Here is a 27,396-nt window from a genome sequence, read left to right as displayed (position 1 = left end):
AAAAGCTTGCCAAACTTTTTGAAAGTTGAAATAGCATCCACTGTTCCGCTCTATCCATGTGCTATTTAAATCCTCAAAGGACTTCAGTAAATTAAGCATGGTTTCTGGTTACAGAAGTGTTAGGAAGAGCTGGCCTGTGGCTTCAACCTAAAACTTGCCTTTATTTTCTGTATTCCGCATAGCAGTAACCCAAAGTACTGATCCAACTGATTCCCATAGCTGCTAAAATTTCATGGCACTGTTTTAAAACTCGGCATTCTTGCACTCTCTCTTTAGGTGTCTCAATACCTCCCCCACGCCCCGATCCTTTCTGTTTCCCACCACTCTACCCTGTTCTCCTTAGCCGGACAAAATACAGAATGGAATCTTAAAAGCCTAAATGGAATATTATGCAGACGTGAAAAGGACGAAGTCGAGCTGTATGTGTTGGCATGAAGCCAAATTCAAGATACATTGTTGCAGATATAAGCAGTGGTCAAGAATGTACGGTGTGATTCCATTTGGGGTAAAAATGGGTCTGCAGAGGCATGACTCTCCTGTACTTTATATGTGTCCAGATAGACGCAGAACATTTTTAAGAAATGAGAATAGCAGTTATCTCTGGTGAGCAAGGGGAGATGTTGGGGAACTCTTAATTTTATTTTATATCCATATCTTGTACATTTTTAAAGCTTTATAATAATTTAATGTTTAACGAGTGAAGTTTTACATAGTAGTTAATTTTCTTAAGGCAAAAGAAAAAACAAAAGGAAGGAAAAGATAATTAAAAGCAGGGCCTATGGGAAATCCTTCTTCTTGGTAAGAGTTACAGTGGCCATTACTAATAGCCCAGCTCAAAGGTGACTTCTTTTTTTTTTTAAGATTTTATTTATTTATTTGAATAGAGAGACAGCTAGAGAGGGAACACAAGCAGGGGGAGTAGGAGAGGGAGAGGGAGAGGGGGAAGCAGGCTTTCCGCAGAGCAGGGAGCCCAATGTGGGGCTCGATCCCAGGACCCTGGGATCATGACCTGAGCGAAAGGCAGATGCTTAACGACTGAGCCACCCAGGTGCCCCTTGTATTCTTTTTCTTAAAGAGGCCTCAGCGAATGGTATAAACTTCAGATGCCAAAAATCTTTAAATCAATCCCTGAGTGCCTGCCTGAAGAAGGAACGGAGCGGGAGATGAGGTTGTTGAGGATAATGGAGAATCTTTTTTTTTTTTTTAAGATTTTATTTATTTATTTGTCAGAGAGAGAGAGAGAGACAGAGAGAGAGAGAGAGCACATGAGCAGGGGGAGTGGCAGAGGCAGAGGGAGAAGCAGGCTCCCCGTGGAGCAGGGAGCCCGATGCGGGGCTCAATCTCAGGACCCCGGGATCATGACCTGAGCCGAAGGCAGACGCGTAATGACTGAGCCACCCAGGCGCCCCTCAAAGGTGACTTCTTAGGACAGAACGCATATTTACAGAACGCAATATACACGATGTTGCCCTGGACGTCTCCCAAACACAGATCCAACAGTATTGCTATTCAGTGAAATTTTGTGTTCTTGGGAGATATGACATTGAGGTCAGAGAAATAAATAATCCGCCACGACCACCACCATCAGCACGCCACAAGACAAGCACCAAAGGCGATCTGAAAATCTCTAAGGACAACAGGAAAATGAATGCAGGAGAATGTCCCCTCGGCTATAGCAATGTGGCAGATGTGATGTGCCCCCAGGGAATTTTATGGAACATGCATGCTCCGCTTCAAGCCCGGAGGGACTCGGTTAGGGGTATCTCCGTAGCTTTTGCATTAATTAATTCAGCATTTCATTTTCACGGGCTCCCTCTGCGCCACTGGCGTGCAGGGTCCATGAGAGCCTCTGAACGGGGACGAGCCATCACTGCGCGACCCTCATCCACAGATTGCCCAGAGCGCCAGGAACGGGGACGCTGTCGGCCACGGAGGATTTTAATGATGAGTTATCTACTTAGTGACACTCATCTCTAATTAGATTAATTGTCCTCTCTCAGGAATACCGCTTCTTTCCTAAAGCTCTGCCATGGTTCTGGCAATGAATACCAGCCAGCGGAGGAAGAAAAATGAAGAGAGAAGTTCCTATCTCCAGAATCTCAAGTTTTCTTAGCTGGACATGTTACGTGTGATCTAAAAAGCATCACCTTTACGTATTACATGTGGTGTCTTTGCCTTTTCCCATCCACTTTGGTATCTGCTTAGCACAAAAATGTCTGCCATAATGCCAAGAAATCCCTATTTGTGAAGTGAAAAGGGGGACATGGTTCTGTTTAGGCAGATTGGTCAAGGATTGGGGGGGAGGAGAAGGGGGGTACCGGTGCAAAAGCCATAAAGAGAAAAGGAACCTAATTAAAACAGGACATCTGGGCATGCTTGTCTTGGGACAGTTGAAGCAAAGAGAGCACTTGTAGAAGAGGAATAGAGGCAAACAAGCGTAAAATGGGCGATCTTTTCTTCCCATTTCTGTGCTGGCTGCAGCAGCAAGGGTGTAGTGGAAAGAAATCAATGAATTCAAATGTAGAAATCGCTGGAAACGGAAGCACCCTTAAGAGATCATTTTGTCCAATCCACTCATCGGTAGATGAAAAAACTGAGACCCAGAGAGGGGCTTTTCTACCAGCACAAGTTGTTAGTATCACAATCCCCCCTTTAGAAGAAAGTCCGTTCTTTAAAAGGTCCCTTAAAGGGGCACCTGGGTGGCTCAGTTGTTAAGCGTCTGCCTTCGGCTCAGGTCATGATCCCAGGGTCCTGGGATCAAGCCCCACATCGGGCTCCCTGCTCTGCGGGAAGCCTGCTTCTCCCTCTCCCACTCCCCCTGCTTGTGTTCCCTCTCTCGCTGTGTCTCTCTCTGTCAAATAAATAAATAAATAATCTTTCAAAAAAAAAAAGGTCCCTTAAAATGCACACTGCTGATTTCAAACATTGCTAGCCCGGATATAAGGCAGGGAGGCTTCTAGAAAATGCACTTTCCTTCTTCCCCTAGGCATTAGAATGGTGGCAAGTGTTTGAGAGCAAGTCTTAGAAGGACTAACTCCCCCACCACCCCCAAAATAAGTGATTTTACCAAAGTTTAATTTGCCGCCAGGTTAGACCAAGAGCTGCAAGTTACAGAGCTCACATTCTCAGAGCGCCATCTTATGGAAATACTGCAGTACTGCATGCAGCCCCTGATTTATCAGCTCATTTCTTTGGAAATGAATAAATAATCCACAGTAATCACTATGGAAAAATGGGGTAATTGAAAGAGTATAAATAGCTTTAAAAACAAACCAGAACACAGGGTAGAAAAACCATCTTGTTAAGAGGCCTAAAAAAGGTTCCTTCTATGCAAGATGCCGTCTTAATTTACATAAATGAACAGAAAAATAAAGCAAAGGTGAAAAGAGCTGAGTTTTGTAAATACATTTAATAAAGATAGCAACAATTTGCTTCTTATTTATTTATGCACATATTTAAAGGAAAATGTTTTCCATATTTGTCAGCACAGCAGTACCACTTGAGAGCAAATCTCAACCAGGAGAGTGCCAGAAACATACACCCACCATACTCCTAGAAGCCCCTCTGTTCTCGAACAACAGCCTTTCAGAAATTAATTACAAATACATTTCAACAGACAGGAAGTAAAAGCTAGAGAAGAAGCCGGAGAGATGTCGATCCATTTATATCTCATTTAGTGGGCATTAGCTATATAAGGGACTATCTGTATTAGAATCTGTTTTTCACCTAGTTTCAAAGCTCCCCGTGAGGGGTGGAGGGGGGGAACTGAAAGATTGGTCTTGGAATATACTCAAGAAGTCATTTAAACCTAAAGGAGCAAAGAATATTTTCCAGATGGTGAGGAAAGCGTGAGAAGTTGAAAATCACCCGCCATGGGGAGAAGAGTTTGGCTGTGGGGAACAGCCCCCCACCGAGAAGGGAATGCAGAGAGAAAAGGCTGATGATGAGGGGATCACCTGAACATGGGTCCAAGGAAGCAAACTCTGCAGAGGAAGCTCGAGGTAAGGAGAGAGAAAAGTAAATAAGGAAGCCAAAATGAGACCGCGGCTAGGCAGAGCCCGGGGTGTGGGAAGGCCGGTGAGGACTGCCTTCTGGGCTTAGAGCCCGGCCACCAGCAGTCCGGATGCCAGGCCAGGGCGGGTGGCACAGGCGCAGGGCTCTCGGCGGGTGTGGGGGGGTGTCCTTGCGGAAGGACATATCAAGGAGGAGAGGACTTCGACCCAGTTTCACTCTTACAAAACCAGAAAGAAATATGTAATTCAGAAGCTCGGGAACCGGGGGGTTAGGTTGTCACAGGACAGGGTGTGCAGTCGGGATTTATTATTCAATCACCCCAAACTCATTTATCAAGTCCTCTTAGACCAGAGAACTAGCCCAGAAAACCAGATGTTTTCTCGTCCCACTGGAGTTAAGCCAAAAGGAAATGATCTTTACCTGTTTTAAGTTAGCTTTTTTTTTTTTTAAGTTAGATTTTAACTCATGGGAATGAATATCGGGGTCGGAGAGAACCCTCGAAATCATTTAGTCCAATGCCCTCTGCTTACAGATGGGCAGACTGGGGCCCGGCGAGGCCAAGCGTCCCTGCAGATGTGACTTGCACAGAGCTGTCACGCTCCCCAATGGAAGAGCCAAGAAAGGAGTCAGAGAATGGGTCACCTACCTCAATAGCCCATGACAGCATTGTGGCACAGCGACAGATGGTCAAAATAGTGATCAGTCATTAGTTTTAGGGGGTGAGAGTCAGTTTAGTATATGCAGTTTACCAAGACCACGAGTACATCATACACTTTAGAAAGGTTGAGTCATGTGGCAGAAGGAGCCCCAGCCTTGTCGTCGAGACATAGGTTCATGAGCTGGTTTCCACCACTTATGTGTGCCTTTTGACAAATAATGAAACCCTGCTGGGCTGGAGTTTCCTTATCTGTAAAATGGGGATGATGCCACCTGCCTTGTTTTGAGGACGAATTGATAGCCCGAATACTAGTACATTGGGACAACACAGGCAATGTGCTTAAAACAGTGCCCAGCACATCCAGATGAGGGTTGCTGTTATTATTATGTGAACACACTGAACACCGTGCTGACATGCAGTAGGTGTGCAATAAATGGTATTAGAAAAGGATTTCCGGAAGGAGGATGAAGACACCTTGCGATGAATAGTCAGGGGAAGCTTCAAATCCACTCCTCCCCACGCTGAAGAGACCTGAAGAAATGGAAAGCATCTCAGTTGTCTAAGGACGCCCCAGCTGAAGTCCAAGTCTAAGCAGGGGCACTGATGGGGTAGGATTAGGGAAGAATGAGCACGGCCAAAAGCACCCAAAGCTTTCTTTCCGATTGTGATTGAGCAGTGACGTGTGCGTAGCTTCAGCAGAGATATCCTCACACAGGGCTTCCAGGGGACAGGTCCTCTGGGGGGAGGGGGGGGGACTCACCAGACAGGACTTCAAATGGTTCAAACCTAATTGTCACCTGCTGAAGAACAAATCATTTCCTGAGGCTCAGGGCAGTGACCAACCCACTTGGGGTGTCAGAATCCCAACCCACTCGTCCCCCCCACATTTTACATTCCTCCTCTCTGGGACCCCAAACTGTCTAGTCCCACTTTGCAGAAGTGTCACAAGTCATTAATTCGATGGCTCCTGAAAACACCCACACGCTTTTTCAAATCTCTCTTGAGGACACCGCTTTGTCTGTCTCAGGTCCCCGCGGGTCCACAACAAACAGCCATTCTTCAACGCAGTGACCTGCCAAATGGAGGCTGGGACCCTCAAAGTCGACCTACAGTCACACTTCGCTGACCAGTTTGAGAGGCAGGCATGCCGGAGTTAGGGAAAAAGGGGACTTGTTTTCTTCCCTCGTGTTGTGTTTCAAGCATATGCAGTAACAAAGGAAAGCCTCCTCGGTGTTGTTCTGGGCGTCCCACCGAACCTTATTTAATGACCCCCCAAAGATCACGAGGGGAGGACACACTGCGTTCCCGTGAATAGGTACCGCCGACATACTTGAAAGGAAAGCTCACTATTCCTGTCACTGTTCGGCTGTCGGTTCCTCTTGTCTTGGCCACACTCCTGTGCAGGCCTCAAAGCCTTCAGCGTGGATTAGGCCTACCCGGAGCCTGAGCTCGTGGTGACAAAGGCAGGAAGGCGATCACTTCCCTGACCCCAGGCTCTGGAGTTAGTCTTGCGCCTCAAAACCAGTCTTTCTTGTTTGGGGAGTGAACCCCAGAGGTTTGGGCATAACTTCCTCTTGCCAGCTAGATTTCCCTGGGCTCTGCCACCTGAACTCTGTCCTGGTTTCCTTGTTTGCATTCGTCTCTGGGTCAGTCCTCTGCTTCACCCCGTGCCTGGCATACAGTAGGCAGTCCATAAATGTCTGTTGAACTGAACGGAGACTGAATGCCTCACCCAGAGCTCAGCTTGTAGGGTGGAGACTCTAACCTACTCTGCCCAGCTCTTGTCAGCTGTCTTCTCTTGGGGGCCTCCCCCCACCCCTCAATTTGTAGCCCCTGAGTGAGAACCTGCCTTACGCTGGACTCCTGTCTGGGTCCTGCCAGGAAAACCGGCCACTGTGTCCCATCCCCTAGATGGCACCACTTTGGAAACCAATGCCTACCTGGAGAAAGGCAGGGTTCCTTCCCTAGGCCCCAGTGAATATCTTTATTCAGGGGGTGGGTCACTTCCCACCTGACTGGGCCAGCCCGACAGGTAAGTTCCCCCAGCCCAAGCGCCACTCCTTCTGGCCTCTGTACCATCCCCCTGGATCAGGCAGTGCGCGCCCACGCCAAGCCCATCCATCATACACACCTGCTAGCAATATCAGTTCTTCTCCGAGTGTAAACTTCAGCCCATTTCTGAGTCTGAATTAATGTGATTCTACAGCTGCAATAACACATGTGATATACCTGTTACATTTCCTATGGTCAAGGCAGTAACTTTGAAAGCATGTCAGGGGTGTCTGGTTGGCTCAGTCAGGAAACCATGAGACTCTTGATCTTGGGGTCATGAGCTTGAGCCCCACATTGGGTGTAGATATTATTAAAAAAAAAAAAAAAAAGAGTTCCAAATCTGATGGCAAAGTGCCTAGCTTCTCAGTTCTGGGCATCCAAGAAAGGATTTTCCATCTTCCATCAGTAACAGAATGCAAGTGCTGTCTACTCAACACTTCCCTGTTAAGCATCTACACAGCCCCGAGCTCAGCCACAGAACCACCCCCCCTCGCCTCGGTAGCTGCAGGTCCCAAATTTTCCAGTGTTCTGGCCCACTATCTCTAATCTGGACTTCCCATGAAGCCCAAATCCTGCCTTTGGCTTTGGCAAACCTGGTCCTCAGAAAATAAAATCTTCGACTAGTGACTGTGTTGGATCCCCCAGCAAATCTGTGACCTAGAGTGTGAAGCTCTACTTCTTCCTGCCCCACCTACACACACGCCAGCCTCTATCACGACACCCAGAGCGCTTGGCAGAGGGTGCCGCGGGGGCTGATGGGAGCGCTTGGCAGAGGGTGCCGCGGGGGCTGATGGGAGCGCTTGGCAGAGGGTGCCGCGGGGGCTGATGGGAGCGCTTGGCAGAGGGTGCCGCGGGGGCTGATGGGAGCGCTTGGCAGAGGGTGCCGCGGGGGCTGATGGGAGGACGAAGGAACCCCCCCCCCCAAGAATAATGGTGACCCGGTGTTAGACTTGCCCAAGGACACTGAAAAGTCTTGTCTGCAGAGAGCGGACCGGCTCCTTCTGCTGTCTTCTTCCCTTGAAAGCATTCCCCGAGCCCCCGACTCCAGGCTGCAGTCAGAGCCCGGGGACGGGGGCAGGCAGGAGGAAGCACAGTCCGCACGTCTGCTTGGTGGGAGACGGTGGCGATGGTGGACCTGGGCAGGGGGACTAGAACAGAGTCTCTGAGCACAGCAGAAAGGGCCTACCATTTGTCAGCGTCCCATGATCAGAATAGCTGTGCCCTGGGCAGACCCAAGCTGGGCACCGCCACTCTCTGCTTGCCAGCAATAAAATCAAACCAAACAATCATGAAACCAAACAATCAAGGAAAGGTGAACCGGAGTGTAAACCACCCCCACTCCAACCAGCCCAGTGGCTGCAGGTGCCGTCAGCCCCTCGAGTCTTTGCACCTGCTCGGCTGCCGGAACAAGTGGCCCATTGTGTGAGGCTGGGTGCACGGAGGTGCCAAGCAAACGAGAGGGGACTCTCCTGACCAGAAAGTAGATGGCATTCCAGGAAAACTTTACTAAGCCAAATAAAAGTGACTGTAAAGCACTTGGTGAAATATAAAACGGCTATATAAATACTTCATAAAAGCTCACGGCAACGCACACAAGGACAACTAGGTCAAAACTTAGCCTCGCTCTCTAGCCTGGAGGGTCTCGGAGAGAGTGAAAATTGTCTCCCTCCTGCCGGTTTGCTCAGCCACTTTGTATTCCTCTCCTCTTACCTGCCCTTCAGCCCTGGGCACTTCTCTCCACAGAGCTCTCCCCTCACTGACAGATCTCTGTGGTTAGAGGGTTTCTAATTTCAATTCCGGGTGGTTGTGTCAAAGAGTATTTGGGGCAACAGACACTGAATTCCATTTCTCTGGCTCAGAAGCCCCTTTGGGGTTATGTGGTGCTATGGGGGGAGACATTTTCTTTAAGGTTTAATTATATGAATTTCACCCCAAATTCTCCAATAGCAGAAACTCAAAACAACTCTGACAACATCTCAGACAGCCAAACCACCTGCTCCCCTTAGCCCCAGAGATACCTGGAGGAGTCAAATGAAGGGTTCATTGCCATCCTAAGGACAGCGATTATACCCTGGGGCTCCTTTGGAAGCACTTTCACTTTGGTCTGTTTGGGAAGGCATCAGGGAAAGAACTGGGAATTCCCAGTCATCAAGGAGGCTTGATGGCATTCCTCCTCGTTTCGGACTCCCTCCCCCTCAAATATCCTTGTCATAGGAGCCCAGAGCCTGTTAGAACTGGAAAGAGCTTTCAAGGTCACTTTGTCCAGCTCCTTCATTTTATAAATAGAAGAGAAAGCTGAAGGGCAGTGACTTGTCCAAGGTTGCACACCAATTCATGGTAGACCTAGGACCCAGGCTGGATGGACTTCCAGCCTCGGGCTAAGAGGGTCTCTTCTTACAAGGGCTCCAGAGCTTCATAGGGGATACACAGGCAATGGTTTTTTATTATAGGAGCCATGTCTGTAGAGACTGAGTGGAGGGCTAGCCTCAGAGGCAGATAGGCATTTGATAAGCAGGGCAGTGTCGTGGGTAGAGGGGCACAGACTCCCTGAGTCTAGAGCCCATCTCCCTAGTGCTGTGGCTTTGGGTTAGTTACCTAGCCTCATCAGTAAAATGAGGGTAATAATAACGTCCAGCTCAGAAGGCTACTGTGAAGATAACTCAGTTAATGCACACGAGGTGCCTAGCACAGTGCTTGGTGCGTGGGATGCACCATAGACATGCTAGGTATGATGAGCATTAACCCTCTCTGCTGTCTCAGTCCTACTTTCTGAAGTTTTGCTATGCCTTTAGATAGGATTTGGGGGGTACAGGGAAGACAGACGGGATCAACATGTTTCAGGGAGGAAATGGTAAGAGAAGTCCCAAAATGAAGGCAGAAAGACCAACAGAATGGGTGAGCTGCAGTTCCCCCAGCCCGCCTTCATCCCTCCAATGGAAACCCCTACAACCGCACCTTTCTTCCATACTTAGAGGCTGCCAGAGGCATAAGCGCCCGTAGGTGACCAGCTGTCTCGCTTTGCCGGGGACTGAGGACTCAGAACCTTCTGTGCCCAAAAGGAGAAGTCTCGGGCAAATTGGGACAAGTTGATCCCTGTAGGGGCCCCAGGGTGTTTGCTGTTTGGGACTACCATTTGTTAGGGCCATCGTGCAGGGGACTGCTGCTAGATGCCATCCATTAGCATTGACAAAAGCTGGATTACCCAGAAGCCATGTGTAGCGATTTTTAAAAAGACTTTATTTATTTACTTATTTTGGAGAGAGGGAGAGAGAAAGAGAGAGCATGCGAATGAGTGGGGGGAGGGGCAGAGGGAGAGAGAGAATCTCAGGCAGATTCTGCGCTGAGCGTGGAGTCCAACGCAGGGCTCGATCTCACGACCCTGAGATCAGGACCTGAGCCAAAATCTAGAGTCGGATGCTTAACTGACGGAGCCGCCCAGGCGCCCCATGTGTAGCGATTTTTAATGGGCCTTTCCTCATATCTATGAAGGGAGGGGAAAGAGCGCTTCTTACATAAATGGATTTCACCAGGGGAACGTTAGCCAATTTGAGGCTGATGGTCTTTAGCAGGACACGCACCCAGTAATAGGCTCATTATCATGGATTCTTATTTGTTTGCTTTGATTCTCTAATGCAGGCTATCTTTCTCTAGGTTCTATTCCCAGGGCTGTTATTACATGTGTTTGAAAGGAATAAAACTACATTTATTTTAAAATGGTCTGTCACTCAGACTTTTCATTAATTTAAACTGACGCTACCAATCCCTCAAAGTATTTCCTTATCCAGGGCCAACCGGTTTCTTCAGCACCATGGACTGACTTGTTTAAAAATAGAATCTGTGGGGATGGGTGGATCTGCTTCCAGGAAAAAAAAAAAAAATTAAAAAGTAATATCTCTGGAAAGATGCAGAGAGAGAGAGATACCCAGGAAGCTGCTAAAGCCTTTGTGAAGAGAGCCCAGTAATGCTGTGTTAATTAGCCAACACACAGTTCCATTTATTCAGGGCAGAACTTCCCATCATATCTGGTCTACTTATTTCTACATTAATACCTAGTAAATGCGGGGCGCTTCATAATTTTCAAAGATCTTTCAAATGCATTTTCTTATTGGAGGCTCGCAGCAACCCTACGGAGGTAGTAAGGAGGAGGCATTCATTTCACCATTTCACAGGAGAAGACAAAACACGGAGAGTTGCAGCAGCCCACCCAAAGGTGCACAGTGATGCCACAACGGAGCCAGGTCTGGTACTCAGGTTTGTTTAGCCACAAGTACGTTCATCGGTTCACCCACTGAATTCAATAAACACGTTTGGAGGGGCGCCTGGGTGGCTCAGTCGTTAAGCGTCTGCCTTCGGCTCAGGTCATGATCCCGGGGTCCTGGGATCGAGCCCCACATCGGGCTCCCTGCTCAGCGGGGAATCTGCTTCTCCCTCTCCCTCTGCCTCTCCCCCTGCTCATGCTCTCTCTCTCTCTCTGTATCTCTCTGTCTCAAATGAATAAATAAAAAAAAATCTTTAAAAAAAAAATAAACACGTTTGGAGATGTTACTCTGTGGCAGGGGCACCTAAGCAATGAGGATATGCAGGGAGAAGGAGCTAGTAGAAAATGACAGACATGTGTGAAACTTCCAACACAGGATAATACAGGGGCCAGCCTAGAGGGGCACCCAGGTGCTGAGGGGTCCTAAACCCAGACTAGGGCATGGGGCAGGAGGACTCAGGCTCCTCAGTAGAGATGCCATTGAGTTAAGGATAGGTAGGGGTAAGCCAGTCCAACAGCTCTTTCTCTGGCCCCTTCTAGAATGGTCCTTGGCTTCATCCTCTCTAGTAGTATCTGGAGATTAAGTTTTCAGCCTGAGTTCTTGTGGAGCACAACCCTCCTACCTGTCCCTCCAATCCAAAGCTGATGTACCCCAGCCTCGGGTGAGGACAGCTTAGTCTGGCTTCTGTTGAACAGAGACTCCTCCCAGCTCTGGGCCCGAAGCTGTGCAGATGAGTGGCTCAAACCAGGCAAGAGTTCATGGTTTGGGTGGTTTTGAAGATCACCTGATATGGGGGGGTCACTAAAATATGAGAGGGCAAAGAGTAGGAAGCTCCCATGACACTGGAGCCACCAATTAAAATGTTTCCTTCACAGGGAAATGCAAGGTCATTATAAAGGCGACAAAGCCAAAAATCAAAGCCATGCTCACGTAAAAGAATAAAATTCATTGGCTCGAGAAATTGGGAGATCACAACTGATTTTAATGATCTCTCTCCTTTTCCACAACGGTTAAGCCAAGGGTGACAGAAAGGACATTAGAGCCTTGGGCAACTTGCCTTGACCAGCAACTAGACCCGTCCTGGTTTCTAATGTAAGTATTTGAGGAAGATTCCCTGTGTTAATCAAAATTAGGAAATCCTAGGAGAAGCTCTTTCAGCCATATTTGCTATAAAACGCAATATGGAGGGAGGGAGGTCAGCCCAGTACATAGCCTTAGATGCAAATAACTCTCACTTGATCCCCAGTGGACTCGAATGCCTACCAACTAGGATCAAGGTGCACCAACCAAATGTGCACCAACTGGGACCAAAGATGGAGTTTGTTTTGTTTTGTTTTGTTTTGGAAGAAAGGAGAGGAAATAAGTTAAAAATGAGAGGGAAGGGGTGAAGCTGTCTTCCTGAAGAATTAAGAAATGGGTCCTTGAATGGAGCTAAAATCAGGCCTAGCTCCGTCTATCTTCCAGGGAAGAACTGCAAGGGCCTTTTTTATAGGCTTCTCTTACTGAACAACAGAAATAGTAGCTACCATTTCTCGAGGGCCTACTGTGTTCCAGGCGCTATACGCTGCATTTCACCATCCCTCTGAATCCTCTCAACAATCTGTTAAGGTAGAAATGATCAACCCCATTGTACAGATGGGGAAACAGGGACTCAGGGAAGAGAAAGAGCTAGGGCACACTAGAGCAGAAATCCAAACCTAGGCTGGCTGATGCCAAAGTTATATGCTTAAACACGCCTACGCTGGGTCTTACGATTGCCATGTTGAAATTTGCCTCTGTGTGCTTTTTGCTAACCCCCAACTGTTTGGCTGTATGTCTATCAGTAAAAGTCATCAGAAACTCAAACAATATTGTGCCCTTGCTTAAGTATGGGAGGGAAGGACAAAACGTGGAGAGCTGAGCTTCTTTCAAAGAAGCCGCCGAGAGCTCGTACGCTGGGGGAAGAACTGGAGCCAGAGGGAGTAGAGAAGTGGCACCAGCTGGTCACTTCCTGCGGCCTGTAGGGGAGAAGAATCACTGCCACCATGACAGTCACAACATCAAAGGAGCGTGAGGGGTCTGAGGGCAGGCCCATCGGTGGGAGGCTCCAAAGCGAGGCTTCCCTGACAGACCTTTCCCTGTCCTTCACGTGACCAAGTTAAAGAGTCTATTCTCTTTGATACTGAGTGACTAACTACCAGAAGGACCAACATGTTTGATCAGCTACCCCATTCAACAGTTGGGTTCCAAAAGACTCGTAGATATGTCTCCCAGATCCAGTTTCCTTTTACAGAAAGAATGGCCTATACTTTTTCACCCTTGCTCTGGCCTGTTCAACCAAACGATAATGATGTGGTCACATCAGCAAGGCTATCATTTACTCAGTGCCTACTTGCCAGAACACATCTTCACAACAGTGACGTTGAGTATCATCCCCATCTTACAAATCTGGTAACAGACTTTGACGTCCAAGGACCTGCCTGAAGCACACAGTGTCCGAACCAAGATTAAAATCTCCATCTGATGGAACTAGAGGATATTAGGCTGAGCGAAATAAGTCAGTCAGAGAAAGACAATTATCCTATGATTTCACTCCTCTGTGAAACTTAAGAAACAAAACAGAGGAGCATAGGGAAAGGGAGGGAAAAATAAAAAAAGATGAAATCAGAGAGGGAGATAAACCATAAGAGACTCTTAACTCTAGGAAACAAACTGAGGGTTGCTGGAGGGGAGGGGGTGGGGGGATGGGGTGACTGGGTGATGGGCATTAAGGAGGGCACGTGATGGAATGAGCACTGGGTGTTATATGCAACTGATGAATCATTAAACTCTACCTCTGAAACTAATGATGCACTATATGTTAATTAATTGAATTGAAAATTTAAAAAAATAACATCTCCATCTGTATCATTCTAAAGACTACTTTTCCCAAGATGCACCAGTCACCTGGCTCATGTTTGCTAACCTCTCAGGGTCTTCTTACCATAATCCTCACCACTGAAGACCAACTGGCTGAGAACCAACAATTCACAGACCACAAAGACTGGCCATATGCCCTCAAGGCTTTTCCCAAAGAAGATATAGAAAAATGTTCTGAGGACGGGCAGAATCCATATCATCAGTCTCTGACCTCCTAATGCACTTGCTTTGAAGGAGGCAATTAAGACTGAAAGAGCAGAGAAACTCTAGTATGTTAATAATTTCTTAAAAGCAGTGATAGTCCTTCAGGGACACCTCTCCTAAGCCTTCTGGGCTCTAAGAGCTTTGGTGCATTGAGTCATGATCGTGAGAGGAGACAAGCCTTACCCACCATCAGAATCACATTTCAAAAGCAGATTGTGAGGGGTGCTTAATTGTTGAGGATACGGATATCCCGAGACCGGCCTTGAAGACCCTCAAATGTTCTCCATATAATGAAATGATCCAGCTGAACACGGGAGGGGCTGGCATAAGTACTAATAGGACACAATCTGTTTACAGTAATAAGCCATGAGCCTTCACCAGGTGGTGACAAACATCAATATTGAGCCGTGAAAACATCTCCTGCTACTTCAGACATGACCGTAGTAAAGGACAGCCCATTCCAAACACGGCACACCACATGAAGCTGTCAGTCAGTGGGATGAGCCGGGTTTTTCCCTGCTCAGTTTTGAAGGTAGAGCTACTGTATGCGATACCATAATCTTAAGGGATAAATGTCACACATTACCATAGAGAAGGTCCTGAAAAATACCTGTCACTGAACACTACTTTTGAGATAAAGCTCTGATGAAAAATATGCCAATCTAAGGTCTTAGAGGATTACATGGGGGTACACTCCAAACGTATCTGTCTCACCTTACCAGGATTAAAAAAAAAAAAACTTATTTGGGAGAGAGAAAGAGAGCAAGAGCGAGATCGAGAGAGAGAGAGAGAGCAAGAGCAGGGGGAGGGGCAAAGGGAGAGGAAGAAGCAGGGTCCCCACTGAGCAGGGAGCCCAATGCAGGGCTCGATCCCAGGACCCCTGGGATCATGACCTGAGCCAAAGGCAGACACTTAACCGACTGAGCTACGCAGGCGCCCCTCACCTTACCAGGATTTACAAAAATCTTGAGCTGCCATAAACATTTCATGCTATACCAAATTAAGTCATTTTCTACAGGATCCATTTTTCCTTCCAAGCCTCTCCATGAACAATTGTGACTTACATGAAGCCAGGTAGAGGATGTAAGCTGCCATCCGAGCAAGCAATATGATGCTTCAGCACCTTCATTCTAGGGCACGCACTCGGGTGAACACAGCAGTTCCCCACATCAGAAAGAATAAAGTGTCATGTTCCTGCTTCTAGGAAAACGGAAGCAGAAATAAAATCCAAAAATGTCTGAGGGCGACCAAGAATTGCAGAGCTCGGCATTGATAAGACCAACCTTCTCCCCTCTTGCCAGCCTTTTGCAAGCAGAGCTTCCTGTGGGCCAAGGGGAGAAGTAGCCACGAAAAGAAAAGGCTGGGATGCTGAAGACCACACTTCAGTCTCTAACTCTCAAACTGTCATGACAGGGGCTGCTAAGAAGAGCCACAGGGCCTTGGCTTCAGCATGATTTTAGTCTGGCTTGTGCCTACACAAGCTTGGAATCGAATGACTTTAGGACCTACTCAATGCCTTTGAATATTGTGTCCATTATCCATTGTTTATTTTCTTTCCTGTGTCCTCTTCCTCTTGGCCCTGTATTCTGTCTTATATATTTACTTCCTCATTGGTGCTTCCATTGGCTATCCCATATTTAAGGTTGTATGGGGGAGCCCGGCTGGCTCAGTCAGTGGAGCGTGTGACTCTTGATCTCCAGGTTGTGAGTTCGAGCCCCATGTGGGGTGTAGAGAGGACCTAAAAATAAAATCTTGTTCAAAAAATAAAGTTCTATACATGGCCTTGAGCCATTTGGAGAAAAGCCATCACATAAACCTAAACAACAAACAAGCAAAACCCAAATAGCAGATAACCTAGTTTAGCACGAGAGCCTGGGAGCTACACCTAGCCCCTGCTCTATATCGCTAGCCTATTCAGAGGTGATTGCAGTGAGCCGTGGGTGTGTATCTGTGTGTCTGTCTGTGCATGTGTACACTGTGGCATATAGGTGTTATCTTCACTTAATTCCTTCACCATCAAAGCGAAGGCTCTGAAGTTCTTCCCATTTTGTTCTGTACACCAGTGAAAGACCTGTTGGTGCTAGGAATTGGTCCCTCTCCACCAAAGTCCTCAAAACGTAGTGTTCTTAAAATAAGTGCATCATGAAAACAATCAACTGTTCTCTCTCACCTTTCCTAGATTATAAGCGCAAAAGAAGCCATTCTGTTGCTCTCATTTTTAAGATTACTTATGTATTTATTTTGTAAAGTCATCTCTACACCCACTGTGGGGCTCAAACCCACAACCCTGAGATCAGGGGTCACATGCTCCAGCCGGGCACCCTTTGTTGCTCTCCTTTTTAGAATTATATTGCATACAGCAGGAATTGGGTGTTCAGGTGTTTGCTCCCACAGGTTGATATGCCACAGTCTATGCCCCCAACCCAGCAGAAGAGAGAGAAAAAGTCTCCTTACCCTCCTTTTCTGCAACATCCAATAGGTCTTGAAACAAGAACAAAACTCCTTGAGAACTAAGATAATTGCTTTGTGTATTCCTGCTTTCTGCCTTTCCCACTAAGCAGAGAAATTCTGAAAAGGCATCATGAACATTGGAAGACTTGTGTGATCAGAGGAAATAAAGGAGAATTCATGGCAGGTGTGTGTGTGTATACAGTCCCTCAGGTGAAATGGGAGGTAAGATCACAGAGGAGGGAGAGGAGTTCCCTGCAGTGAAATTTGCCCCTGCAGATCTCAGGGAGTTTATTCTCTGATGCCAGGTGCCTCACGTACGCCCCTGAGAGTCCCAGAGTCATCCTGAGAAAATGGGAGATGGATCTACTGAGTCATAATGGGCAGAAGTGGCTTTGTAGGACTGTCAAGGAGATACCAGCAACATTCTGGAGCTGACATCGGGATGCAGGCTCAGCCACATGACAAGGAGCAAGAGCAGCTGGGACTGAATCACAGAGGGGACTGAGGCATCATGCCACGAGGTCCAAGCGCTTGTATATACAGAACCGGGAAGCCGCAAAGTCACTAGGGAAGCATCAAACCCTATGGGAGGTGTGCTGATTGGAGGAGAGCCCGGTTGACCACACACACCGGGCTGAGAAAAAAGACTCAGGAGATGAATTGCAAAGGGATATAAAGAGCAGGAGAGGTGAGGGAGAGGCTAGCCTTTAGGTGGTGGTCAAAGATGTTGGGGCTGGGCGGCCTGAAGGTTTGGCTGCCCTGTCGCCCAGGTTAAGGATGAGCCACACTGAATCCAGACGTGGTAGGGGGAGCCCGATAGAGCAGTGGTTGCTCAGGGGTCACTAAACTCGGGTGAGAAACTGACGGGTGAATACACAAAATGTGCTACATCCAGACAATGAAATATTATTTGGCCATAAAAAGGAACCGAGTACTGATCCGTGCTACAACTCGGATGAACCTTAAAAACATTATGCTAAGTCAATGATTCTATTTGTATGGAACATTCAGCATAGGTAAATCCACAGAGACAGAAAGCAGACTGTCGGTTGTCAGGGGCTGAGGGAGGCGGGGAGTGGGGAGTGAGTGCTAATGGGTACAAGCTCTCTTTCTGGAGTGATGCAAATGTCTTAAAACTAGATACAGGTGGTGATTATACAACATCACAAATGTACGAAACGCCACCGAACTGTATACCTTAGAAGGGTTCATCTTATGTTATGTGAATTTCACCTCAATAACACACACACACACACACACACACACACACACACACACAGATGGGTAGAGCCTACTGGGGAAGGAGACTGGCTGATTATTTTTCCTTTCTTCTCATTAAGTTGTAAAGTCCTCAGCAGGGGCAGGCACTGGATTCTACTTATCACTATGCCCCCACAGGGCCCAGTGTATAAGATGTGCTCCATCTTTGTTGAATGAACTTGAATTATCAGATGCTACATGTCAAGACAAGATGGCACTTTTTTTCTCCCTGACTTGCAGTTTTTGCACATGTATAAATTTAAGTAGTTTCTGTTACACTAACTTAAAGATCAACTTGATTTAGCAGTAAAATGGGGCTTACCTTCCAGATGGTATCAAACCATCCAGAAGAAGAATGAAAATTTTAGCCCGTGATCTAGATGTTTGGCCTAACAGTCCTGAAAGGGGGTATGAGGAGGGTGTACGGGGATGTATTCACTAAATGGCTCACTCTTCATACAGGTATTTTCAGCACCAATGCAGGCAAAGCCCATGGTTACCTGTTGTTAAGCCCAGTGTTAACTTACTCCCATGGGATCCTTTATGTTCCTCTTGCTCTCAGAAATGCTCTAACTGAGATTCTCTGTAGTTCCACAAAGGCAAAAGACGGAGGATCTTCCACTTTTGGCAACTGTAGGAAATCTTTGCCCATAGGATCCATGGTATCTCAGATGAAAGAGTGTACCTCACCCGAGCCTGAGTTTGCTAATTCCAAGATTTCTCAGCTAAATCCCAGAGCCAATGTTTATCTCAAGCCAAGATTGGCGGGGGGGCGCGGGGAGGGTTGTGGTGGGGAGAGGTTAGAAGGACAAATGACAGGCTTATGTGGTACTCCCTCGGACTAGATCTGTGAAAATATTCTCTTCATTCATATTTCAATTGATCGGTTTCATAAGAGCAAACACTTGAATGGATGTGAAATACAACCATATTTAGAGACCATATTTAGTGACTTGTTGAACTCTTGAAAAGTTGAGTGGTCTGACGACCTAGCTGTCATGGATATTGATCCATGATTTCCTTAGCATCGATATTTTCCTTTTAATCATGTGTCTCCACTGACAGGTTTAGTTTCCTTTCAGGATCCTTGATTTTCGTAAGTTTTCTTGACTAAAAGTAAAATACTTTAAAAAGAATACAAACCTAACCTATAAAGATAACAAGGTTACAACTGATTTGACAATGTGAAATGGCAACTACTACTTAAGACTGAACGAAATGAGAAATTCAATGAAAAGCTCTGGAAAGAGGTTTTACTATAGATGAGACAGGCAGTGTGAAGCTAATCTTTATAAATGGCACAAATAAAGTGCACACATGTCCTCAGGCTACAGAACTTCCTATGATTAAATGTATATTCCTGAGTAATTTTTTTAAAAAAATCTGGTTTGACACTATTCCCTAGACCCATCATCACATTAGGTCAGTAATTCAAGTGTAGGTTAATTAAAACCTGAAGTTACTACCCAAGGAAGAGTCACTTCCTGGATTATAGTGTCTACCCTTATACTGTCTACAAATAGGTTTGATTTCCTTCCTTCCTTCCTCCCTCCCTCCTTTCCTCCCTTCTTTCTTTCCTTCCTCCCTCCCTCCATCCCTCCCTTCTTTCCTTCCTTACTTCCTCCCTCCCTTCCTTCTTTCCTTCCTTCCTTCCTCCCTCCCTCCTTTCCTTCCTCCCTTCTTTCTTTCCTTCCTCCCTCCCTTCCTTCCTTTCTTCCTCCCTCCCTCCTTTCCTTCCTCCCTTCCTCCCTTCTTTCTTTCCTTCCTCCCTCCCTCCCTTCCTCCCTCCCTTCTTTCCTTCCTTCCTTCCTCCCTCCCTCCCTCCTTTCCTTCCTCCCTTCCTCTCTTCTTTCTTTCCTTCCTCCCTCCCTCCCTTCTTTCCTTCCTTCCCTCCCTCCCTCCCTGGATAGCACATATCAACAATAAAAGTGTTTTTTTTTTTTTTAAGATTTATTTATTTATTTATTTGACAGAGAGATAGAGAGCACAAGTAGGCAGAGTGTCAGGCAGAGGGAAAGGGAGAAGCAGGCTCTCTACTGAGCAGGGAGCCCGATGCGGGACCGATCCCAGGACCCTGGGATCATGACCTGAGCCGAAGGCAGCTACTTAACCAACTGAGCCACCCAGGCGCCCCATCAATAAAAGTTGTTTTAAAACAATAGATTGTTCAGAAATATAAATACGGGTTTGAAATAATATCTTTTCTCTATACTATACCATTTGTGTTATTTTATTATTTTGTTTGATACCCTGAGATATTTAAAGCCAGCAAATTAAACAAAAAAAACTTCAGTTAACAGAATTATTGTAATGGTGCAAAAGTGCATTTGGCTAATTTTTAGACTCATTCAAATTTAGCAGGCTTTGGATTCCACCATTTGATAGGGGAGGACTTTCTTGGTTCTCGAGCAACATCTTTCATGAAAGCATACTGGGCATGAAGTAGCTTACATGCACCAAATTCAATTTAAAAAATCCCACTAATTCAAAAAACATAGGCCTGGGAAGAAATTCTTTTGAATAAACTAAAACTGGATCATCTAATCTTGTTTTTCTTGAAGAAAGGGTTCCAACATTTACCTTAAACAGTCACAACAATAAAGAAACCCATATTAACACTTGATATATAGTAGGTGCTCAAATACTTGTTAAATGAACATTAGCAAATAAATGTATCACTAACTAACATTTCCTCTTTAAGAGCAGACCATGGTTAGGAGATATGCTGCTTAAAACAAATTAGTATTCGGGAATTGTTCATTTTTTACCATATTAGCATCCCAGTGGGTAAGTCACTGGGATGGTTTCTCTTGAAGCTTATGCAAGAACCACATATTTGACCTGTGGGCATTTTCTTTTTTAAGGATTATATTGTTTATACCTGTTTTACAGCATCTGCTTTTAATAAAGCCAAACACCAACTGCTTTTCTCTGACAATTTAAAAAAAATATGTCATAACAGTTAAGCACGTTTTCATGATTCTACTTAGAACCTGATGAGCTTTTAGGATAATAAATATATACTATTTCTCCAGAGTGGAGTGGATGCACGGGGCCATTAATCCCTGTAGCCTGATTCACATTTGCTGGAGGGAAGTCTATCTCCATGCAAGTTCAATGCCTCATCCCATTAGCACTTCATTCTCACTGTCCCAGGTCAGTAAAACAGCTTAGTTGGGAAACAAGCTGTTTTCAGGCATGTGTTTTGCCTTGCGTGGGGGAAGAGGAGGGGTTGGTGGGGGGAAGGGAGAAAGGGAGAAGGAAGAGAAGAAACATGAATTGAGCTTCTGGTATATGCCAGTCTGCTGCGGACTCTACGTTTATGACCTCACCTAATCATGACAACAACCCTGTGAGAAGCCCTTCCTTACAGAAGAGGGCCTTGGGACTTTCTAGGTTGAGTGACCCACTCAACAAGGCCCCACACGGTAAGTAGCAGGACTGAGATGCAAACCCAAGTCCATCTGGCTCCAAAGCCTTCCTCTAGTCCATTACATTACATTGCTAATTCATTCCATTTAGCATCATGACTAATTATCCCATGCCCTGACGCTGGTTCCCACTAGACCTTAAGCTCCTCAAAGCAGGTAACTTCCTGTCTTCAGCCTCATACCCCTGGTACCTACCTTGGTGCCCAACCCATAGTATCTCAAAACATAAATGTATGAATGAATGAACAAATGAACCAGTAAGAGAAAAAACCCCGCAGCCTGCCAGAGCTAGAAGGTTCTAATCCAACCATCTCACTTTTTAGATGGGGAAACCATGGCCCAGAGAGATTAAGTCACTTGCCCCAGGTTAAGTGACTCATTAGTAAAAGATTCAGAACTCGAGTTCAAGTATCTTCTATATTCTCCTCGACAGGACGCTGCCACTTGGACAAATAGCTTTGGAAGCCTGCTCATCAACTCCCCAGGGTTTCCTAAGCATTTCACCCTCCTGATTTCGTTCCTTAATCCCAAACTCCTCCTTACACATGGGAAGCCATGGAGGTTAGGAGTGCCATTAGCCCACTAGATTGAGAGCTCCAGGAGGACAGGAAATTTTGCCTGTTTTGTTCACTTCAACATGACTGGCGCTTAGAACGTGCTCAGTAAATATTTACTGAATAAAGGAATATATATTATTTCCTTTCCAGTGATGAGCAAATTCTTCACAGATGACAAATGTTAGCACAGATTATACTAACACTCAATGATCAACCATTTCAGCAATATTGCTCAGTGAAATGGTACTCCTTTTCCCCTCCCATTCTTCTCTCCTCCACCTTCATCTATAAAATGGGGAAAAATAATTTACTTCTGAAGGTTGGTGTAAGGATAAAAAGAGTTAATACAGACAAGCACTTAGCACAGTGCTTCATACACAGTTAACTCTCACTAAACGATAGCTATTAGTGTATATATGATTTCTTCAAACCAATAAATAAATAAGGGTCCACATAACGGGGAAATGGAGAAGCCAAAGACAAAAAAGGGGGTGCTGTTTGATGCTCTACACCTGGTAAAATGTCCCTGAATACACAGTTTTCTACATGCTTTAAAGTTTGTACATTCTCTAAGGGCTAGAGGTCATAGACAACATCTGGCATGTCACAGATGCTCACATGTATGTTTTTTCTAGAATGTTTCTTGTGAAGTTAATGAAGGCAGAGAGAAGACATAACCAACCTTGAGATAGACCTATGATGAGGATTTCTCAAACACTGCTATATTTAACATTCAAAAAAAGATTACCTCTCCACGAGTTCCTGGCCGTTCCAGCAAAGAGTGTCGTTTTCAGCCACGGGGCTATGGCTGCAGACATAACCAGGCAAAGCGCTGTAGAAGCTGATGAAAGATTTCAACTTCTGAATTAGTTCCCTGAAAGAAAAAGAAAGCATCTGTGCATAAGAGGCAAGTAAACCCAGTATGAGAAGAGTTTAATTTCCTTATCAGCATGACAGAAAGGCTCTGCCAGGCTGATTAGAGCCATAAATGATTTTAAAAGACATCCTTGGTTACAAGGCCACAATTTAGTTTTTTAAAAAAAATCAATAAAATGATATTAGAGGAAAATAAGTTGCTTGCCATATAAGGTGCTGCTCCTAGCAGAAGGATGATTTAATTCCAACATTCATTTTCTTACATGTTCGGCTTCCATTTTTTGTTCAGAATGCTGTTACCTACGTTCTCAAAGGTGCTGATTACAAGGCACACTGGAGCACTACATATCTTTTGGTTTCTGGGTGTAATTGAGTGCATTGATTGTAATTTACAATGCTATTACCCTAGAGATGGCCCCTTTCCATATAGGCTCGGGCTAATAGTTGCAGATCAGAATTACAGGGTGCTCAGAGCAGTGTACGCTCTATGAAATTCTCCTGACAATAGAGCCAGAGAAACTCACATCTGCTAGAGGAGGAAGGCTTCTTTGTTCTTTGTCTGTATATTGTGGTAACTATGGGAGGGGGTGGTGGTGGTGGTGGTGGGAGGCAGGAGAGAGTGGATCCTAGTATATTTTATTATTTATTTGCTTTGGCTTTTATGCTACATATAAGACAAATGTGTGTGGGGGGGGAGAGAGAGAGAGAGAGCGAGAGTGAGAGAAGAGAGCAAGGACATTACATATGCAAATAGTTATAAACACACACACATAAATACCCAGCAAATTTTCTGGCCTATTATCTTGTTTCAGCTGTACATGGACACACAAAATAAGACACTACAGACTGGAGAGAAGTGGCTATGCTTATAAAGAAATATTAAAATAGCTATACAATAGATGTCCGATGGTAAACACAAATGAAATACTCTTTATTTTTCTAAAGCAATGTTCCTGGTAGAAAGGAAGTTAAAGCGTTCTTCATAACCAAGTCTATCTTAAGGCTCTACTAAGTTTTTGGAGACTCTGGCCAGGGAATTTGCTGGCAGTGGGGTAATTATTCAATACTGTTTCCAGGCTAAGAATGGACTGGCCCGATATATAGGCCTCTGGAGAAGCCAGAGGCCTGAATCTCATTTGGACACTGGTGGGAGTCCTGAGCCTAGAAAAGCCTTCTGGGGGTTGTTTTTGGATCTGGCCAAAAGAAAAAAACTGGTAGAAATTATTTTCTTGCATTTTTCCACTTTATTACCATAAAACGATTCATTTCAACTGATGACTTAGAAGAGGGAGAGCACTTACAATACTCAGCACATCTGCACAAAGGCTCGGGTCACAGCAAAGCCAGGGTGATGGACAGAACAACTCAAGAAAGGTTATTGGGATATATATAACTCCCGATACCCCAACAGTTGCTTCCTGAGCTCTGTCAACCTCCAAAGCAAAGAGGCTCAATCCAGGGCTCGGAAAATAAAAGTCAACATTATAGTTTCTAACAGGAAAAAGATGGGTTCAATTAACGCTCATAGGAGAGATGCTCTGTTTTACAAGGTAATAATACAGTTCCCAAGAGTGGAAACTGAGAGAGTAAAGGCTGAGGCTGAGTAATCCCCCACCTCCATGAGGAAATGGAATATGGCCATTAGTCTATGGGAGGCGACGGCCTGCTCTTTAATGAAAGAGTTTCCCTTAGGCCTCCTCCTACCTCTGAACTCTCTCTAAGATAGCACATGGCAAGAAAAATTGAACTCATGGCAAAGTTTTCCAATTTGACTTGCCTAGAAGTTAAAAGAGACAAAAAAACAAAAACAACAACAACAAAACACTCTGAACTTCTCCTAGCCCCTGAACTGTTGCAGTTTTCTGGGCTGATCATAAAGATCACTGGCAAGTTGGAGAAGATTCAGAGAGGGTCCGTCTAAACGTCAAGGGGATGAGGGGCTGCCGTAAACACAAGACCTCCCACTTCAGTATGGAAGGATATTACTTGGTGGGGTCAAGATAAACATCTAAGAAAACCGCAGAGAATGTGAATACTATGAACACAATCTAGGTCATCAAATTCTAGGACTCAGGGGAATCTCTTTGAAACTTGAGCAAGGTAACTTGGAGACATAGAAGGCCATCCCATGTCATAGAGTACTCATTACCACCACAGGACATACAGGATGGACCTAGGAAGAGATTGTGCTTGAAAAACTCGCTTCTGGATTAATTGTTTTGAATTCGGAACAGTTTCATTTAGCAACCATGCTATAATGATGGTTGGAGTCTCAGAACAGCCCCTGAAAACCTGTTAGGAGTAGTAGGTAAGAGCACTGATTTTGGAGTCTGACCCACGTAAGTGTCAAAGGCCAGCTACTCCCTCATTTACTTGGCGGCATAACCTTAGGCAAATTCTATACTCCTCTGGGCCTTAGTTTCCCTGACTGTAAAATGAAGCTAATGATAGGTCGCTACGATGATTGAGGCAATGCACATAAAGTGTTTAGCATAGTCTCTGGCACAAAGTAATCCCCCCATAACATTAGTCATGGTCAATATTATCATTATTATAAGCCAGTAGAATATGGATATTTAATGAAATATACATTATGTTTCAGATAGTATGCAAGATAATTAAGGTTTTCTTTCAAGTTCCAGGTAACTATTTTCTATGTGCAAGATGGATAAATCCTTCATTGTTTGAGGTGAGTATTAATAAGCATAACCGTGTTCTCTCCCACATATTCTTCCTGGTATTTTTTTTTTTCAAAGACTAGCTAGATACTGGGCTGGGTAACCCCCTGAGCTAATCTGGTAGAGCAGTTTGAATGGTCTTTGCCTGATAAGATGGTGGTGGCCTTCAAAGGGATTTGTGTGTAAGAATCAGATGTGGAGGGCCAAGATGAAGTCCAGTTAAATGTCAATTAGTCATCAGGGAAATGCAAATCAAAACCAGAGTGAAATACGACTTCATACCCACGAGGATGACTATAACAAAAAAGTCCAAAAAATAAAATAAAATAAAAAAGACAGACAACAATAAAGTGTTGCAAAAGATGTGGAGAAAGTGGAACCTCCACATTGTTGGTGGGAATGCAAAATGGTGCAGCTGCTGTGGAAAACAGTTTGGTGGCTCCTTACAAAGTCAAGTATAGAAGTTACCATATGGCCCAGCAATTCCTCTCCTAGGTATATACCCCAAAGAATCACAAATGAGTGCTCTAAGAAGTACGTGTAAATGCACGCCCATGGCAGTGCTATTAACAATAGCCAAAAGGTGGAACAACACAGATGTCCATCAACTGATGAAGGGATAAACAAATACACAGTCCATACAACGGAATATTATTTGGCCTTAAATAGGAATAGAATATTCGCACACGTTGCAACATGGGTGAACCCTGAAAACATTATGCTAAGTGAAAGAAGCCAATCATGGAAGACCACATATTATATGATTCCATTTATGTGAAATGTCTAGGATAGGCAAATCTATAGAGACAGAAAGTAGATTAGTGGTTGCTTAGGGCTGGGGGGGGGGGCAGAGAGGAGGCCTGAGGAATGATAGCTAAAGGACATGGGACTTCTTCTTGAGGTGATGAAAATGTTCTAAAATTGATGGTGGTGATGATTGTGCAACTCTGTGACTATACTAAAAACACCTGAATTATATACTTTATATGGATGAATGGTATGTTATACCAGCTTTATTGAGATATAACCCTCCAAAATGGTAGAGAATGGGTGAGATACATCTCAGAGGAAGAGAGGCTTGTCTACTAGGAGGAGGGCTGTCCCTTGGAGCAATGGAAGGAGATAGTCAAGGGGGCCAGATGTGGCTCGACGTGAACTAAAACCATGGGCGAGGAGTGAGAAAAGAAATTTCCAAGAGCTGCAAACAATGATTAAAATCTATTTCTTCCTTTATCCTTTAAAATAAGGTCTGTTGGTTTTCTTTCTCCTTGCAAAAGAAATATATGCTCACTATGGAGAATTTAGAAAATACAGAAAGGTAGATGGGGAAAAAAAGAACCCTATTCATAGTCCTACCAACCAGAGATAATCACTGTGAATATTTGGATATATTTCCTTCTCGACTTGGCTCTCCAGTAGGCTTTTATGTTTAGTCCTCTAAAACCTATCCTTCTTGATAGGCAAGTTCACAGAGTTCTTTTTGGTTCCCCGAGTACATTATTCGCGTTAGAATCCACGGTGTGTTTGATGAGAAAAGCACCCGAGAATAATGAAGCGAATGCAGGTTCTCAAAGAACTCTCGGGGCCCCTGGGGGTGAGGCAGTCCCCATGTTCAGGAGAAGAGAGAGCAGGGCTCTCGGCAAACTGGTGCTACGGGGCTGGCCATTCCTTCACGCAAAACCTTCCACAGACGGTGGGAGGGAAACTAGACCTCGGTCTCCCAAGAGAAAGTTGGGTTTTTGAAAACAAATCCAGACGCATTATTTTGCAGGCTAGAAGAAAGCCTTTCAAAACTGCTGGAGAGTTAATGAGCTTTTCAAAAGAGAGCGACAACAGGTGCTAATGTCCTCTGACACCACAGCCCTGACAGCCAAGGAGTGTGACAGGCGCAGTTTACCTCCTACCGAGTTTACTGGGCCTCTCTCATTTCCCCTCTTCTTGGTCACTCACTCCTCAACTCCTTCTGGCCTGGGAATGGAGGGTCTTTTGCTTTTATCTTTCCTTAAATAAAGCCTCCTATCCCTCTGCTTATAATCTTAAAAGGAGGCAAGGTGAATA

The 27,396-nt window shown here is 45.3% G+C and overlaps 1 protein-coding gene across 1 annotated transcript in view; it reads right to left on the bottom strand.

Annotated features, from left to right (window-relative positions):
• The window catches only part of GPC3 (glypican 3), a 400,853-nt gene that overhangs the window by 102,229 nt on the left and 271,228 nt on the right, over positions 1-27,396 (bottom strand). Inside the window, exon 5 of the mRNA XM_078063901.1 lies at positions 22,533-22,658. Coding sequence (XP_077920027.1) covers positions 22,533-22,658 — 126 coding nt within the window. The remainder of the gene's footprint in view (positions 1-22,532; positions 22,659-27,396) is intronic.

Source organism: Halichoerus grypus, chromosome X (genome assembly GCF_964656455.1).
Source record: "Halichoerus grypus chromosome X, mHalGry1.hap1.1, whole genome shotgun sequence".
Taxonomy (NCBI): Eukaryota; Metazoa; Chordata; class Mammalia; order Carnivora; family Phocidae; genus Halichoerus; species Halichoerus grypus.
This window is presented reverse-complemented; position numbering and strand designations above follow the sequence as displayed.